The 17,789-nt window shown below is 41.5% G+C and overlaps 1 protein-coding gene across 1 annotated transcript in view; it reads right to left on the reverse strand.

Annotated features, from left to right (window-relative positions):
• Nucleotides 1–946: 946 nt before the first annotated feature.
• VWA8 (von Willebrand factor A domain containing 8) overlaps nt 947–17,789 on the reverse strand; it is a 368,026-nt gene continuing 351,183 nt past the window's right edge. The window contains exons 43-45 of the mRNA XM_007468612.1: nt 4,124–4,222; nt 3,099–3,337; nt 947–1,055 (exon numbers count right to left, since the gene is read on the reverse strand). Coding sequence (XP_007468674.1) covers nt 947–1,055; nt 3,099–3,337; nt 4,124–4,222 — 447 coding nt within the window. The remainder of the gene's footprint in view (nt 1,056–3,098; nt 3,338–4,123; nt 4,223–17,789) is intronic.

Here is a 17,789-nt window from a genome sequence, read left to right on the forward strand (position 1 = left end):
ATGAGGCTTAAATATATATATATATATATATATATATATATATATATATAGCTAAAGAAATCTCATTACCATTCCGTTCAAACATACTGCCTTGTTTTTACTTTGCTTTATGTAAAAACATAAGCATTTGTTATTTTGAGCATTACATTTTGGACACCAAAACGGAGGAGTGTGAAACTTCTGAGGAGCACTAAAGAAGAAGAAACAGGAAACTTAAGGCAAGACATCCCTCCAGTCCCAGCAGCACGGAGAATAGGACATTTGCTCCTTATTATTTAAAAAGGCTTTTAAAAGTCACGTGGGAAAGGAAGCAATCCAAGGATCTTTTGATTCCTTTTGGTTTGGGCTAAGAAAATGAAATTATTGAGAAAACCCAACCTTTTATAGAATATTGCCGTTGAAAGGACTTTTCAGTGGGTTAAACACTGTAAAGTCATTGTTTGTTGGGTAGTACAGAGTGGAGGAGAAAGTAAAAATAATTATTGAAGAGGAGCTGGTTGGGTGAGTTTGCACAGACTTGTATTCCAGTGTCAGAATGTGGCATCAAAAGCTTGGTTTGCTGGGGTCACTTTTGTTATCTTAGGTGACCAGGTGCTGTGTTAAGGCAAAAGCAAGGTACTCTTTCCGTCAGGTTTTTGGAAACAGACCAAGCACCATAGTTCTCAAACCACCTTCCCTTAACCCTGACCTTTTGTATAATGCAGGTCAACTCGCTTCCTCTAATGATTTGTAAACCCATCAATGGTTGTAGATTTCCATGCACAGGCCTCGCTCTGGTTGCTTCGCTGAACTCTGATTACTTAGCAAGCGCAGGAAGGCCCGGGAATGCCAGAATTATCCAGTCATCACTCAGGGGCACTTTATAGACCTCTTCTTTTCTTCAGAATACTCTTTCTTCCTAGCTTATTTCAAATCCCAGGGTCATCGGGATGATAAAGGGCACTTCTTAAACACTGGACAGCATGGTGGAGGTGAAAATCTGTTGTAAAATCTGAGGGATGTCCTTGGTATCCATGGCAACGAAAGACCGGCCAGCTGGTAGAGTTCTCTGAAGCCTGTCAGGATGGATGGGGAAAGAAAATTACCATTGCAAATCAGGGCTCCCCTTCCACCTCCTGCCCCTGCAAACCTCAGCATCCGAATGGTTTCTTAGGAAGGGAAGTTTTCACTTTTTAATACCTTGCCCCTGCCTGCAGTGGAACCCGCTGTCACTAGGCAAACAACAGCTACAGGGAGAGGCACACTGAAAGCACTGAACCGAAAGAAAGGTCTTTTCAGTGACAAAATCAGCGAATTCGCAAAGAAAAAATTCTCTCCCTTTTATTACTGTAGTTTCCTGGTATTTTTATGTTCCCTGGACAGAACGGAGCCCTAGGGATCAATCTGGGACTAGCTCACCTGGATCCACTGAACGTGTTGGCCTCACCCTGTACTTCTAACTGCTTTTCCTGCCTTAGAAAACAGGTCTTGAAAAACGTTGCCCAGCCAAACCCCAAGTGGTTCTTTCTCTCTTCCTCTCTCTCACACGTTGTCTCTCTCTCTCTTTTTTGCCCCACATCATACAATGTGAAATGTAATCTGACTTATGCAATTGCTGTTTTGATGACACTGAGGTTATACAGGCTTATGATAATTTTTTAAAATGCCAATTTATCATTTGGAACAAAGGGACATTTTTGGAGGCAATATAAGTACAAGACACAGCTCTACCCAAAAGAACGCCTCCTTTCACTGTGCCAACAAAGTTTGGTTTTGGAATGACATTTAATAAAAGTCCACCATCCTGTGTAGTATCATACATTTGGCACATGCCCAGTAGACCAGCTAATTCTGCAACATATCTTTTGCCAGTGGATGTTGGATCATTTCCCTAGGAAACCACAAGGGTATTATTGTGTTTTCTTAAGTATTCAAACAGGATCTGTTCACTAGAAAGACAAAATAGCTCTTTCAGCTCAACCAATATTTGTTGAGCTTGCCGTTTGATTCATCCTGGGCTGGTCCTGAAGACAACCTGAGTGGAAAGGCATGGCTTACGTTTGAGGACACGGAAGTCCTTGAAGAAGCTAACACATACAACTGAGAAAAATGCAAATTCAGTTGTAATAAAGTGACTGTAATTACGTGATATTAAGTCTGTTCTTAGCTGTACTCTGCAATCCTGCAGTAAGGCGAAGGGAAGAGAAAAATATGTCAGCACTTTGGACACTAAAACATCTCCTAGTCTGTAGGACTCTGTACCACAGGGTGTGACAGGTAGAAGAGGTGGAGTAACAAAAGGGTATGTGGCCTTTTGTGTGGAGGCTGGATTTTTTTTTTTTTTTTTTTGGAGATATACTTTCAATTGCGTTTTCTGCTTCTTACAAGTACTTTAAGCAGAGAAAAACCATGGTCTTCCTGTTTATAATTCAAAAAGATAAATGTGAGTGTGTTTAAGAAATAAAAGTGTTTTCAGATCTCTCCTTTCAGACTCTCCACAATGGTATTTCTTGTCTGACCATAAATTTCTCTACTGAATATTCAGCATATTCAGTGCAGCATCTTACTATAATTACAGACATACATGAAGGAGAAATATAAGAAGATGATCTATCTATGTCTATAAATATGTAGACACACGTGTTATGTATTATTTACATATATGTGTGTGTCTGTCTACATACAATGTAGAGACACAGACACCCAATCTCTGACGCTAGGAAAATAGTAGATGTTTGCTACTTTGATTATGATTTGAGCATGAACTGAATAGAACTGAGCTTAGCACCTTGATGTAAAAGGCAAAATGTATAAAGTACTGTTTAATTTACTGGTGGACAAATCAATTTGCTATTTATTTTATTGTTGGTTAGTTTAAATATAAACTGAAAAATAAATAACTTAAAGTATTATTGCTCATCCAGATATAAGCTAGAACGTCCCATCCCCTCACCTAGACTCTCAGCTGCTTGAGGGCAGCAACTCTGGTTTCTGTTTCTCCTCCATTCCCATCCTCCCCCGTCACTGCCCCTCACGATGGGAAGCCCATGAAATGGCATGTGTCAGGTACTCAAGTATCTCCATCCCTGCCCCCTGCTGCATCCTGGGATGACACTTACCTGGCTGCTTGATCACCTAAAGATCCAATAAAAATGGCAAAAGCATTTACTTGAGGGTTGCTTGTCAGGATCTGGGCAAACTTGGCAGGATGTATTCCATAGCGTGACAGGTTGGCATCACTTAAGACAATGACAAAGTACTCATCAGCTTCTTCTTTGACGATTTCCTTGATGGCGTGTTCTGTCCCCTCTAATGTGTGGTCCCCACTCATGCAGAACTGAGCGTGGGCGTGCATCGTCTGGGGGGAAGAGGCATCATACAAAGGCCATGAATGAGAAGCTCCTTTTTTTAACAAACGTGATGATTTTTCTATTGGCAATGAGAAAGCACAAATACTCTGAGGGAGTTCTATCTAATTTGCATCTTAGTGTGACAACAATACACAGTGATATTTGAATGTGGTTAAGACTTTCATTAAAAACAGGAAATGTTCCAAAACTATCCCATTTGGCACTGATTTTTAAGGCTCAAGCTGCCATTTAAAGTGAGAAAATGTAAGAAAATATGAAACTTGGTATCACACTGGAGAATGGAGATGACACAGAAGAAAAATAAGGAATGGGTTGAGTTTCCAATAAACAAAGTTACAACACTAAACATTGTACTTACATCAATAGCAAGGGAGGAAATTTACTTGAGAATCACGGTGAGCGTGTTCCTATTGTATATCTAAGTATGTGAAACTGAATTTATTGTTAGAAAATACTAAGAAATACATAAAATTTGGGTTAGAGAGTACTCTAGAAGGAGTCATTCTTTTCCTTCTGAAATATAGGGGGCTGAATAGAATCCCAATACAATCCTGAGTACCCTAAAAATATGCAGGGAACAAAGTTTAAGTTTTGTATGGCGTAAAAAAGGAATTTAGGCATGATCGGTGCTTTCTCAGTTTAACGCTTAAATGTTTGTGAAACAGAAAGTCTTCTTTCCTGTAACTGCTGCTTCTTCAGTGAATCTTTTCAGTGACCAGAAGATACTTTACTGAATCTGGTGGAAGTTTTCAGAGGTAACTGAATGTACTTACCCTGAGAATTTCTAGTCTTTGCTTATCGTCCTTGGGGATTTTGTTAATTGGAACTAGAGCAATGTTGTAGCCATCTCCAGAGTGTCCAGTGATGTCATACTATAGGCAAGAGAATCAGAGAGTTAGAAGCCTCTGTCCACTAAAGAACTGTCATTAGACCTATAAGCCTCCAACTCCTTGGTTTGTTATTGCCCAGAATTGCTCAACATATGGCCATGGAGAAAAGCAGAGAGATGGATGTGTGTTTATCAACAAGGCAAAACAATTCCAGGCTCCTTCACTTCTGGTCCGTCCTTGTGTGATCTCTGCTTTCCAGCAGGAGGTAGAAAGTATGATGAGGGCTACAGGGGCTACCAAGAATTCCATTCTTAACTTTTAGGGGAGAGTTAAAAAAAATTACACACACACACACACACACAGAGTAGTAGGCAGAATTCTAAGGTGGTCTCCAAGATTCCTGCCCCCTGGTATACACAGCCTATACAATCCTCTCCCCTTAAGTGTGGGCAGGACCTGTGAATATGATATCACTCATGATTATGTTATGTAACATGCTGTGGATGTGATTAAGGTTGCTAATCAGTTGGCTCTGAGTTGATCAAAACAGATTATCTGGGTATGCCTAATTTAATCACATGAGCTCTTAAAGAGTAAGGGTTTTTTCTGGCTATTAGTAGGAGGGAAAGACAGGGAGATTTGAAGTGTGTGGGGGATTTGACATGTGGGAGTTATCTGTGGCTGAGATGGTGGGGACCACAGAGCAAGACCCCAAGCATCACATCTAGGAACAACCCTGCCTGAGGGCCAGTACAGAAACAGGGACCTCAGTTCTACAACTGCAAAGAACCAAATTCTGCCAACAATCTGAATGGGCTTGGAAGCAGATTCCTCCCCAGAGCCTTCAGGTGAGAGCCCAGCCTGGCTGACATCCTGATTTCAGCCTTATGAGACCCTAAGCAGAGAACTCAGCTGAGCCTGGCCGGACTTCTGAACTACAGAACTATGACTTAATAAGCAGGTATTGCTTTAAGAAGCTATGTTTATGGTAATATGTTACACAGCAATAGAAAACTAATACACATACTTTTTTCCTGAACACAAGAGTGAAACATTCACTGCAGAAATTATAGAAAAACACAACAAAAGAAAGTAAAAAATATCCACGATCCCATTACTCAAAGATAACCTCTGTTAATGTTTCCTTGTATAAGTTCTTAAGCTTGAATTTCCTTTCAATATATGTGTAAGGGGTTGCACATTCACACACATGTTTGTCTGCATCAACATTATTTTTAACTAATGGATAATGTTGACCATGTGATTTTATAATTTGCTTTTCTATTTAATAGTGCATGACACCGATTTTTCAGTTTAGGAAATAACCTTTTAAATTCCCTCTCTCACAATACACAAGAGAAAGTCCTGTCTGTTGAGAAAAGGCTGGAGCTGAGAGAAAGGTGCAGCATTTTTATGGAATCTGGAAAGAAATTTGGGACCTGAGGCAACTATAACTGGGGCAAGGTGATTCTCTCCAATCATGGGGTTTGTCCCCAAATTCCCTATTCTTCTCCCATCTCCCTCTAAGAATTTTTTTTTTCTGTGGTACGCGGGCCTCTCACTGTTGCGGCCTCTCCCGCTGCGGAGCACAGGCTCCGGACGCGCAGGCTCAGCGGCCGTGGCTCACGGGCCCAGCCGCTCCGCGGCACGTGGGATCTTCCCGGACCGGGGCACGAACCCGCCTCCCCTGCATCCGCAGGCGGACTCTCAACCACTGCGCCACCAGGGAAGCCCTCCCTGTAAGAATTTTTGTGATGCTGATATAAAGACTGGAATAGACGTTAGGGTATTTGAGCAACTGGGGGATCTGCAAAGAAAATTCTGGGTATGGGTCTGGGGCAAAATATTTTAGGGATTACTTGGAGTGTTATGGGTCAAAATGCTTAAGAATTACTACTGTCTATTCACCATCTGACCATCAGTAAACAGCTGTCTTTTGAACACCTACCATGTGCAAAACACTACTTAAGGTGTTGAGGGCAATGCAATGATTGCTTTTCATGTCTGTTCTTTTTTAACTGGTGAGGTTTTTGAAGGCAAGGCTGTATCTTATTCATCTTAACGCATTTTAGTATCTATGAGTGGCCTGGTCTGTTAACTGCTGAAATATTTTGAGAGAGTTTACAATCAAGTTGGGGCATTAAGAAGCTTTCCTTTCCCATGTGGGCTACATTCTTTTACAAATAAGCTCTTTGGAAGCTGGAATGCATTTTTTTTCTCCCAGCACTCACGTGATAAATGGTGGTTAGCCCAAGTTAGCTGAAAAAAAAAACCAACAACCCCTAACATAACTGAATCCGTTGTATGAAAAATGACAAGTAGAAAAGTTTCTGCTGAAATAATTTTTATGTAAAAATAAGAAGTCAGAAGGCAGTTGGGTTACTTGGGGAAGATGAGTTCCATTCTAGACACGCTGGTATCGTGCGTTCAGGGAGATATCAGAGAAGAAACTTATTTCTTGTCGTCTGAAACTTGGCTGTCATCCCTAGGAGGGAGAGGTGCAGCTGTCAAGGGGAAATGCATAGAGAGAGAAGAGCAAAGGACCCCCTCAACGGAGCCTTGGGGATTGTCCTTGTTGGGGTGGAAGAAAGACACAGGGCAGAGTGAAGAAAGGCAATGGCAGATGCAGGTAACCGGGATGGCCCTGGAAATCAGTGTGCAGTGTTTCGGAAACAGCTGTGCAACTGTGCTGACTTACACTAACCATACCATCAAGGAGAATGGTGACTAATGACTTCTGGGCATCAGAATCAATGGTGACCTTTGTGGGGATAATTTCAGTGAAAGGTTTGTGGTATAAGAAAGAGAAATAGAACAGCAGCTAGATGGGTATTGGGGGAGAGGTGTCTGCGTTTTATAGGCAGCAGAGCGGAGGCAGTGGGGAAGGAGATCAGGTCACAGAGGGTCATGTTTGGAGAGGGAGGGAGGACACTCCTTTTTCTGAGACTAAAAGGAAGGCAGAGAGAATGAGAGTGGACAAAGACAAGTGTATAATTGAAGAAGTAAGTGGACAAATGAAGGCCCATATAGGATGTCTAAATATTTGAAAGCTATAAATCAGGCTACAAATTGTTAAATAAAATATGTTCTGTCCTCCAACTTAGATAAACATACATTATAATGACTCGGAGGGTCAAAGGAGGGACAAGCCAGGGTCAAATTTCGAATACTTGGATTCTCGAAGCTCTGTGCTAGAACATGGCTGTGTGGGTAGTCCTGGCCCCTGGCTTGCAGCCCACGCCCTTCTCTTTCTGTAGCTGGCTCTGTCCCCCACCACGAGGTGCCTCACATGCACGTGTGTGGACACCCAGTCCTCACGTCCACATGCCATCACAACCTTCAGTCATCCTCAGCTCTGGGCGCTCACACAATTGGCCAGTCTGCCCCAGAAAGATGGACCTAACAAAGAGGCCCAACGAGCAGACTTGGGGTCATCCGAGCAGGATAGTTAGGGATCCCAGGAACTGGGAGCATGATCTAGAGAAAAAGCTCTAAGTGGGCTTGTCCCTTTGGCCCCATAGATTCCTCCACCGATGGTAGGGGCATGGCCAGAGAAGAGCCAGAGTGGGGCCTTGGGCAGGGGCCAGGGACATTATTCTATGCCTGGTTTTAGGGTGTTTTTTAAAAATACAAAGGATGATACAAAAGAATTGTGAGGGAAATTTACCAATACATTAAAAAAGCTAGGCAGTAAATGCTTTCCAGGGATGTAACAAATTCCATATATGAAAAGAAACTCTATGTATAGTTTGCTGTCAACGTAGTGAAAAGGTAGCAAAACTTGAAACCTAAAGGCAGCACAGCTCTGGACGATGGATTACTATAGGGGAGTGCTGGCTTCAGTATATGCCTAATCAAGGTCACCACGGGCTCAGTGCGAGGATTGGCACGGATGTGGAGAAAACCTGCACGATTCCTCCATGGAAACATGTGCCAGGCCCTGTCCAGACTGATCTGACAATAGTCACAGCAGGAACGTTTTAAGCCAAGAATAAAGTTCTCCTGAGAAGGTGCCAGGCAGGCTGATTTCATTAGGGGGCTGGTGAAGTAATCTGTTAAACGGGAATCTTACACATAAGGGGGTAAGATCAGTTCCTTGATTATATATATATTAGACTTTTTCTTTCCCTTTAACTGATGGTTAAAGTTCTTACTAACCAGATGACCATGGGTGACACTATATAAATAAAGATTTGACCATGTGGTCTGCTTACAGGGTTGACATAACTGGTTACTGCAAGGAAAAACGTTGCTAGTTAATTTTTAAACAAATAGCAGTCAAATGAACTGTTGAATGCTCTTTATCAAAAACAGACTGATTGAACACTCCAGAAACATTTTAGTCACAAATCCATCTACCATTTGATTGATCTATCTATCAGCTACCATTTAATTATCTGCCCAGGAGAAAAAAAGCATCCTATACTTTTTCAGGCAAATGAGATAGGTGAGCTGCAGACCTTCCTTTCTTCCTCCCTCCTTTCTTCCTTCCTTTTTTTTTCCTCCTTTTTTCTCCTTCCTTTATTTGCAGTAAGGAAAGTGCAATTTGCAGAAGGATCTGCCTTTGTCTGGGCCTCGTTAGTATTGCAAAGGCTGGGAAGACACACCTAAAGGACAGGATGGGGCTTATAAAATGGCTTGCAGGCTCTGGTTCTCATCTTCCAGATGGGCTTGGGGATTCTTCTGTGCCCAAAGTAAATAAACTGCTTGAGAAGAATTCAAAGTACATCCAAATGTGGAGCATTCCCTGGTGTTACTGTAGATCATTTTAAGCTTCCATGAAAAACAATCCTTCTATGTCATAATTATCTAGTATCTGCTCTCCAAGGATCCCAACACGTTTAACAGAGAGCTAATCCTCAAAATTGCCTGGGTTAAAGGAAAAAGTATATGAACTATACTTATTAGTAGTTAGTATTTCTAACTCCTGCTTCTGCCATTCACCCAGTCTGCTTCTGCCGTGACCACTGTCAAATCAGACCTGATAGGGTCTCAAGCTTGCTTCCAGACAGGAATCATAGGAGTCACTAAACAAGAACATTACTGTTGTTATCAACCACCTAACATTTAGATCATAACTTTTTCTGGGTAGCTCAAAATTTTTATGATCACGATTTCTGCACTTTTCAGAGCATCCCTTAAATCTCCGTGGAGTCTTGTATTTAACATCCAACATAAACATTAAACCACAGCAGTAAAGAAAAGTCAACTAGAGAGGAACAATTTTAATACTTCTTTTGATTTAGAAGCTTGTTTAAATGCCCTTTTGCTATATTTTCTTTTGAAAATCTCATTTGTTTAGAGAAAGGTATGAAAAATGAAAACAAATGCTGAGTTTCAGTGCAAGACACAAAGATTTATCATCAGATTAGGATGATTTATAATACTTAGATGGCAAAGAAAGCTTTGCTTCAAACGAAGAGCATTTTTATGAATAAGATTTGTGTTTAAATTTTTACTGGGAAGGATAATCATTTGCTAACTTTAGGAGAAGTTATGTTTTATTACTTATCTATATTTTAAGTAGGTAAGAGAATCATTTGAGGCTATTTCGGAAGCTTGATGATGTGTGAAATTCGAATCTCCTTCTAGACATAAAAACCCACCATTCTTAGGTGGCACTGCTGACAGCCAGCAGCAAAGGATTAGAAGATAAATATAATTTAAAAGGTCAAGAGATGTGCTAACAGAACTCTAGGGTATAGTCAATAATCTACAGTACTAGTTAGCTAACCTTTCTTCTTATGGAAGTTAATGTAAAGAGAACAATGTTCTGAAGGTCAAAGATTCTAGACTTAGCTCTGACTTTAACAAGGTTTCGACCTCAGGCAAGTCACCTAACCCCTCCAAATCTTGTTTCTACCTTATAAATAATGCTGGTTTAGATGACCTCTAACATTGTATGCTTGTAAATCACTTAACCTCTGTGACAAGTAGGGATAATCTCTGTTTCACCTAACCTCACAGGGTCATTGCAAGGATAGGACTATACATTTAATGAGTATAATGTCAACATTCGTACCATCCTTTAGGGTTTACAAAGTGCTTCTGTATATCTCATTTCGTTCTGATTCTCTCCACACCTTTGGGGTGGGTGTTATTAACATCATTTCCCAAATAAAAAAATCGATGCTCGGAGATTAACGGACTTTCTTAAGGTCAGAGATCTAGTGCTGGCAGAGGTGGAATTCAAACCCAGGTGCTCTGACTCTAAGTCCAATGCTTTTACTATAGAGAAGTACCATTCCCTAACTACTCCCCTGCTCCTCCACCCTCTCCCAATCTCTGCTTAGGCTTTTTGAATAGTTAGATTGGCCAATACTTCCACATCTACAACTGAGTCAATTCTGAACTCGTGTTTAACTTTGAATGGATTCAGAGAAGTCTGTACACCCTTCTTTGGTCCTACCTTCAAGCAGCAATAAGAATTTATTCAGGGACTTCCCTGGTGATCCAGTGGTTGGGACTCAGAGCTTTCACCGCCATGGGCCTGGGTTCAATCCCTGGTCGGGGAACCAAGATCTCACAAGCCGTGCGGCACGGCCAAAAAAAATAAATTAAAAAATTTGTTCAAAGCCTGAGCCTGATAAGATGATTGATTTCCATTTCTAAACATTTGAAACATGCCTGAGACATTGGGGAAAGGTGAATTACAGATGTTGAACTACATTTTTGATAGAAGGAATTTTTCCCAGTGGTGCTGGTTTGTGAGTCACATCTTTCCACATCTTTCCGACCAAGATATCTTTGAGAAAAGTATGTCTAGTATACCTCTTTTGGATGATGGAGTGTTAAGGGGAGAAGACAGAATACTTTATGTAAACGGTCTATTTATTCCTAAATTACAGCTTTGTAAATATACTGATTGGGCAGAAATAAGATGGCTGCAAGAACAAGGGATAAAACGTGAACAAAAGAAAGGCCCTGAAGTGGGAGTCAGACATCCTGGCTGTTTACAGTTTAGTTGTGTGACCTTGGGATCTGCATTTTGATTTCCTCATCTTAAAACAAACAGGTTGGTGAAAATAATTTCCAAGATCATTTCTGCTCTCAAGGCTCTATGAAAATTCAACAGGCACATCCAAGAAATGGAACGAAAAAGTCTGCTTCACTTAATTGTAGGAACACCTGTGCCTTGTTTTCTTCTGTCAAGGGACTGAATCATCCAAATCTAAGAGAGGATTGATGAAGGCTTTTCCAAAAAGAAAGCCCCCAGAGTCTGTAAGAAATAACAATCCAGTCTTGGTCCTAGAATAGCAGTTTTCTAACTCTAAAAATTTTTTAAGCAGTGGAACTCTTTCTCCAAATGAAATATTGCACAGAAGTCCAGATTGTGAAATGTCATGCAATATCAGTATAAGTGGAATTATTTTGGTTGAATTGGGGATGTAGGGGGAAGGGATAAAAAGTGCTGCCCACACACCTCTGCCCTCCAACATCCTTCAAGGGATCCTTTTACTCTGTTAGGGGGAATGCCCTGGTGGTCCAGTGGTTAGGATTCGGCACGTTCACTGCCGAGGGCCAGGGTTCAATCCCTGGTAGGGGAACTAAGATCTCGCAAGCCACACAGCCGAAAAAAAAGAAAAAAATAAAATTCTGTTAGGAAACCATGACCTTAGAAGTGGTTTATATGTCTCCAGAGAAACAATACATTTGAAGTTTTTTTTCAAAGTCCAACTTCTCAATAACTCAATAACTCTATTTTCCAGTGTCACTATTTGAGTGCTCAGTGAAGAAACACCTAATTTTTGGTGTTATTAAATACTTGGAAGAAAAAATAAATAAGGCATTAAGAGCTTTTGCAAAGGAGGTCTACTTTAAGGTTACAGTGAAAACATTTCCAGGGGCTTGGAGACATCAAGAGGAACAAACTGGAATGAAGGTAAAGGAAAAAAATGCTTCCTGACTTAAATGACATGGTTCGCGTAACCGTTATCATTCCACTTTTCATACCAGCGTTTAAGTGCTATGTGACCATCAAAAATTCTGCAGATCATAAGATTAGAGGACTTTATGCTGATTATTAGCAAATAATGTTGCTCCTGTCTTAAGCCTACTGTAAATGCTGTTCTTGAGAATAATTGAATTCAGTGGGTAGAACAATTATGAGAAACTTAAAAAACTCCAGATGCCTTTGAAATGTGTTCTGCCATTGAATTACCTTTCCTTCCCAGTCATTCTCGCTCATGGGTCCTTTCCTTCTCAGTCATTCTTGCTCAGGGGTCATGCTAAGGTGGAATAAAAGTGGAGGCTGACTCTAAATGAGCCTCCTGGACTTGGACTCTAATGACCCAGAGCCCAGGAGCTGAGCCCAAGCCAAAGAGAATGCAAAGCAGATGCCAAGAGAGAGGCTGTGGGTGAAGAGCCCAGATCTGCAGGCCAGGCCAGTGGCTTCTGAATGTTTCAAAGCAAATGCAGACTAGACAGCTTTACAATGGAGGGATAACTACAGGAAGACCACATGAAGAACTTCTGGAACTGGGGAGTGGGGAGTCTCAGCATACACTGCTAAATTCCTAACATGTGACAGCACATGTGATGCCATCCTGGGCTATGGAATATACATTTTTCACTGGGAGCTCCTAAAATTATCATTTGCTCATGCCTCATTTTATATTTGCTGAGTAAATGACGTGCTTTCATTAGTTATTTGTTGTCCTTATGCTTCCTTCAAAAATGAGAAAATTGGGCTTCCCTGGTAGCGCAGTGGTTGAGAGTCTGCCTGCCGATGCAGGGGACACGGGTTCGTGCCCCGGTCTGGAAAGATCCCACATGCCGCGGAGTGGCTAGGCCCGTGAGCCATGGCCACTGAGCCTGTGCTCCGCAATGGGAGAGACCACAACAGTGAGAGGCCCGTGTACCGCAAAAAAAAAAAAAAAGAGAGAAAATTAAAGTACAGAGAGATTAAACGAGTTGGATAAGATCATATAGTGTAAAGACACAGAACAGAGTGAACGGTACTCTGTCACTTGATGTATATGCATCAAATGTCTCTGAGAAGACACCAAGAAAGTCTATCAACAGTGGTCACCAGCAGGGAGGGTAACTGGGAACTGAGAGAGGGAAGCGGAGGCTGACTCTTCACTCTGACTCCTTTTGTGCCTTTTACACTTTGTACTATGTGTACCCATTACTTATACCTCAAAATACTTCATTATAAACAGGCAAAGTTCTCACAGAATGCAAGTAGGTTCCATCCCACCACCTGCTCACCCCATACAAAGGAGGCCTGGAGAGCCCCAGCAGAGCCTGGATAGCCTGTGGCCACTCAAAATCTTAGTTATGTTGGCAGGGATGGTGGGAAGATTTTACAAAGTCTCCAGGGTAGCTGCTGTGAGAGAAAGCCTGTTAGGAGTTCTGGAAATATAGAGACAAGGTAAATGGCACCATGAGAAAACAGCTAGACAAATCCAGGATGAGGGATATTCTACAAGACAAATGATCTACACCCTCAAGAGAGTGACCATCGTGAAAAGTAGAATGGTAGTGGTAGGAAAGGCGGCTGCTGCAGGTTAAAAGAGGCTAACAAGGGCTTCGCTGGTGGCGCAGTGGTTGAGAGTCTGCCTGCCGATGCAGGGGACACGGGTTCGTGCCCCGGTCCGGGAAGATCCCACATGCCGTGGAGCGGCTGGGCCCAGGAGCCATGGCCGCTGAGCCTGTGCGTCCGGAGCCTGTGCTCCGCAACGGGAGAGGTCACAATAAGGTGAGGACTTTGACTGGATCCCAGATTGTAGGGGGAAAAATAATTAGACACTATTGGGATGGTTTATATTCTATAGCCCAGGATGGCAACCATTGGAATAGTCGGGAAAAGTGAACATGGATTCGATTTTATAAGATATTATAAAATTATTGATGATTTTCTTAGACGTGATAATGGTATTGAGATCATTTAGGGAATGTCCTTACTCTTGGCAGAAGCATAATGAAGTATTTAGAGGTAAAGTATTATGATAGTTATAACTTACTTTCAAATGGATCAGAGAGAAGAAAAAGACTGTGTATTTAGAGAGAAACATAAAGCAAACAAGGGGAGAAAATGATCACTTGGTGAATCTAAGTAAAGGCATATGGGTGTTCATTTTACAGTTTTTTCAACTTTTTTGTAGATTAAAATTTTTTCAAAAAAAAAATTAGAAATAAAGGGGAATGTTTAAAAACAAAACAAAAAAGGGAAAACAAGGGGAAGAGACCTGGGCTCTACCTTATTCTGTCTCCAACTAGCCTTCTGACTTTGGGCAAAGCCCTTAATGTTTCTGGGTCTCAGTTTCCTGTCTGAGGAATGAGGAAACTGGAGGGAATGACCTGAGAGGTGACCTCAGCTCTAAAGGCCATGGTCGTAATGAGGAATTTGCAGGCACAGGACTTGCAGTCCTCTCCCATCCTGTCTTCCCTTTCGGATCCCTCCAGCTACCTATCTAAGTACCACTTTTCCTCAAAGAGGCTGTTTTGTGAAATCTTCAGAGTTTTCTCCTTCTGTTGGAAAGATTTTAATGCTCTAGTTTCATCAGACTTTCTATGCTCTTAAAAAAACGTTCTGAAGGGACTTATGTAGTAAATGTGAGGGGCTATGTTTATAAGTATACGAAAATGCACAAAACCAAAACCGTTAAAGTACCTCCTGTTAAAAATCAAATAGCATAAAACATGATGAAGCCTCTTCAAGCCTTGAAAAAAGTTCATTTTATCGTGGTGTCTTACTATAATTTCCCCTGGATTTGTCAGTAAATCAACTATACCTCAATAAAATTTTTTTTAAAAAGTCATATATTAGTATGATATCTTCCCAATATTTCTGTGGTTTTACAGACGAAAACTGAGGAAATTCTTTACAGTGTTGTGGCAGTCGAAGAGACTGTCAGCAAAATACTGCTTTGAGGATGGTGTCCGGAAGGGGAGTGTCTGGAGAGGCATGCTTTCCTGTGCCTTTTGCACTGAGTACCTCTCATTGAGTGTCCTATCAGAATTCTTTTTTTTTTTTTTTTTTTTTAATTTTTTTGGCTTTAAAATTAAATTATTGAATGAGATCATCTTGATAGTTCCTTCCAGTTCTCAGCTTCTGTAATTTTTTTTTTTTTTTTTTTTTTTAAGTCTTTACTGAATTTGTTACATTGTTTCTGTTTTATGTTTTGGTTTTTTTGGCACAAGGTTGTTTCTGTTTTGGTTTTTTTGGCAGTGAGGCACGTGGGATCTTAGCTCGCCGACCAGGGACCGAACCACACCCCCTGCATTGGAAGGCTAAGTCTTAACCACTGGACCACCAGGAAAGTCTCCAGAATTAGTTGTTATAGGTCTCCCTCACAAGGCTACAAGCTCAAGGATGGCAGGGAACTCTGTACCTAGCAGGGTACTCTGCTATTAGCAAGTGCTCTATGTTTGTAATTTTGTTGAATTTAGTTGAGATTCAGTAGGTCATATGGCAACAGTTTGGTTTCTAATTGTCAATTAGAAACAAAACAATACAAAATAACAATTTGTGAAATGCTATTTCCTTGACATTATTTCTTTTTTATGCAACATGTCCGGTTTTACTAATCATTCTTCCAGATTACAGACTTTTTTTTTTTTTGCGGTAGGCGGGCCTCTCACTGTTGTGGCTTCTCCCGCTGCGGAGCACAGGCTCCGGACGCGCAGGCTCAGCGGCCATGGCTCACGGGCTCAGCCACTCCGCGGCATGTGGGATCTTCCCGGACCGGGGCACGAACCCGTGTCCCCTGCATCGGCAGGCGGACTCTCAACCACTGTGCCACCAGGGAAGCCCAGATTACAGACTTTTAATGGTTGAGAATTAGACAAATATGAATCTCTCCATACACTCTGAGTGTGAGATGCAGTGGAACATGCAACACACTCCCTGTTAGCTTTGCCACTTCCGGACTTCTGTCTCATCCTTGACCCAGTCCTGGGGAGCTCTGTCAATCAATTTCTTGGTGAACTTCTACTGAATCTTTCTAAAAACTTGTTAGCTTCACATAACAGAGCAATTCTGCTTTCAGAGATATAGAAATCCTTTCTAACTGTAAAATTTTTTTCTAGATAACTATGAATATGCCAATTTTAATAGTGGTATGTTTGCTGTGGTCTATAAGGGGTTAAACTCTTCACGTAACTCAAAGGGAGCTGAGGTACTCTGGCCTTCAGGATCCACAAGAGAGGCGAATGGGCTGATCCAACTATTGGCAGAACCCAAGGTTTTAAAACATAGGTGGGATTTATGCTGATGCAATGGATGTCTAACCATTCACTGGTGATCAATGGTCCAAGTGATTTAAGAATTATACCCCACCTTATACTAGAAAGGATGTAAAACATTAACAAATATTAAGCCCATAAAAAATAAAAAGTACACATACAATGGAATATTACTCAGTTATAAAAAGAATGAATTAATGCATTTGCAGCAACATGGATGGACCTAGAGATTATCATACTAAGTGAAGTAAGTCAGATAGAGAAAGACAAATATTATATGATATCACTTATATGTGGAATCTAAAAAAAAAACCCAAAAAAACAAATGAACTTATTTCCAAAACAGAAAGAGACTTACACACATAGAAAACAAACTTATGGCTACCAAAGGGGAAAGGGGGTTGGGGAGACGGATGAATTAGAAGGATGGGTAACATATACACACTACATATAAAATAGATAACCAACAAGGACCTACTGTGTAGCACAGGGAACTATACTCAATATCATTTAATAACCTAGAATGGAAAAGAATATGAAAAAGAATATATATATGTGTGTAGAGGGAGTCTGGAACAGCTCCATGGTTTTCACTGATCACAAGGGGAAGCACATTCCAGCTCTTCAGGGAAACAGAGTTGCTTCCCATGGTGAAAGTCCAGGTCCTACCTGTCTTTGTATCCGGTACTTAGGCAGAGCCTGGCAACCACAGCGCTCACTGACTCAAGCTGCCTTTTCCCTACCCCTTCACTCTAAAAGGAATCTCTCATGTAGAGCTTCACACAAGGGACTCTGGGAGCCTTGGAGCCACAAAAGTTGGCCTGAAGTCAATGAAGGGATGGGTTTCAGTCTGATTCTTTCTGTATCCATCACGGCACATGGACACGGCTCAGTACGGCAATCCCGAGGTGTGGGCAGGATGTCAAGCTAAATCATCATCTAAGATGGACTATTTCTGAAGGACCTGTCTGATCCTTAACACAGTTGAGAATATCTATGGATAGACTGAGTACCCGTTACCTATGCCTGCACATATACCGCTCCTCTCAACTGCATTTCTGATAATAACTACCCAGCACAGTGTTCAGGTTATTTGTTCTGGTCAAAGCCAGGAGTGCGGGTGCCCCTGTGGCTCATTAAGAGCTGACTGATGGGCTCGTCTCAGGCAGTAACATGGCGGCAGGAGATCCCTCCTCAATGCTCAGGTCTCCGAAGGAGGAGGTATATGACTCCTTTGCTTGACTCCAGAGCAAACTTGGCAATAACAAAATGGAAACTGTTTAAATGAGAAGCTGCATTTCTCCCAGGGGTAAGAACCTTCATTGTCATCTGGGGGCACGCCTGTTACGTGTAGCGCGCGCGAATACTGAGAACCTTGAGAGGCTGCCTGGCTGGTGATGGAGCAAGAATGGGTGGG

Source organism: Lipotes vexillifer, unplaced genomic scaffold (genome assembly GCF_000442215.2).
Source record: "Lipotes vexillifer unplaced genomic scaffold, Lipotes_vexillifer_v1.1 scaffold479, whole genome shotgun sequence".
In the NCBI taxonomy this organism is placed as follows: domain Eukaryota; kingdom Metazoa; phylum Chordata; class Mammalia; order Artiodactyla; family Lipotidae; genus Lipotes; species Lipotes vexillifer.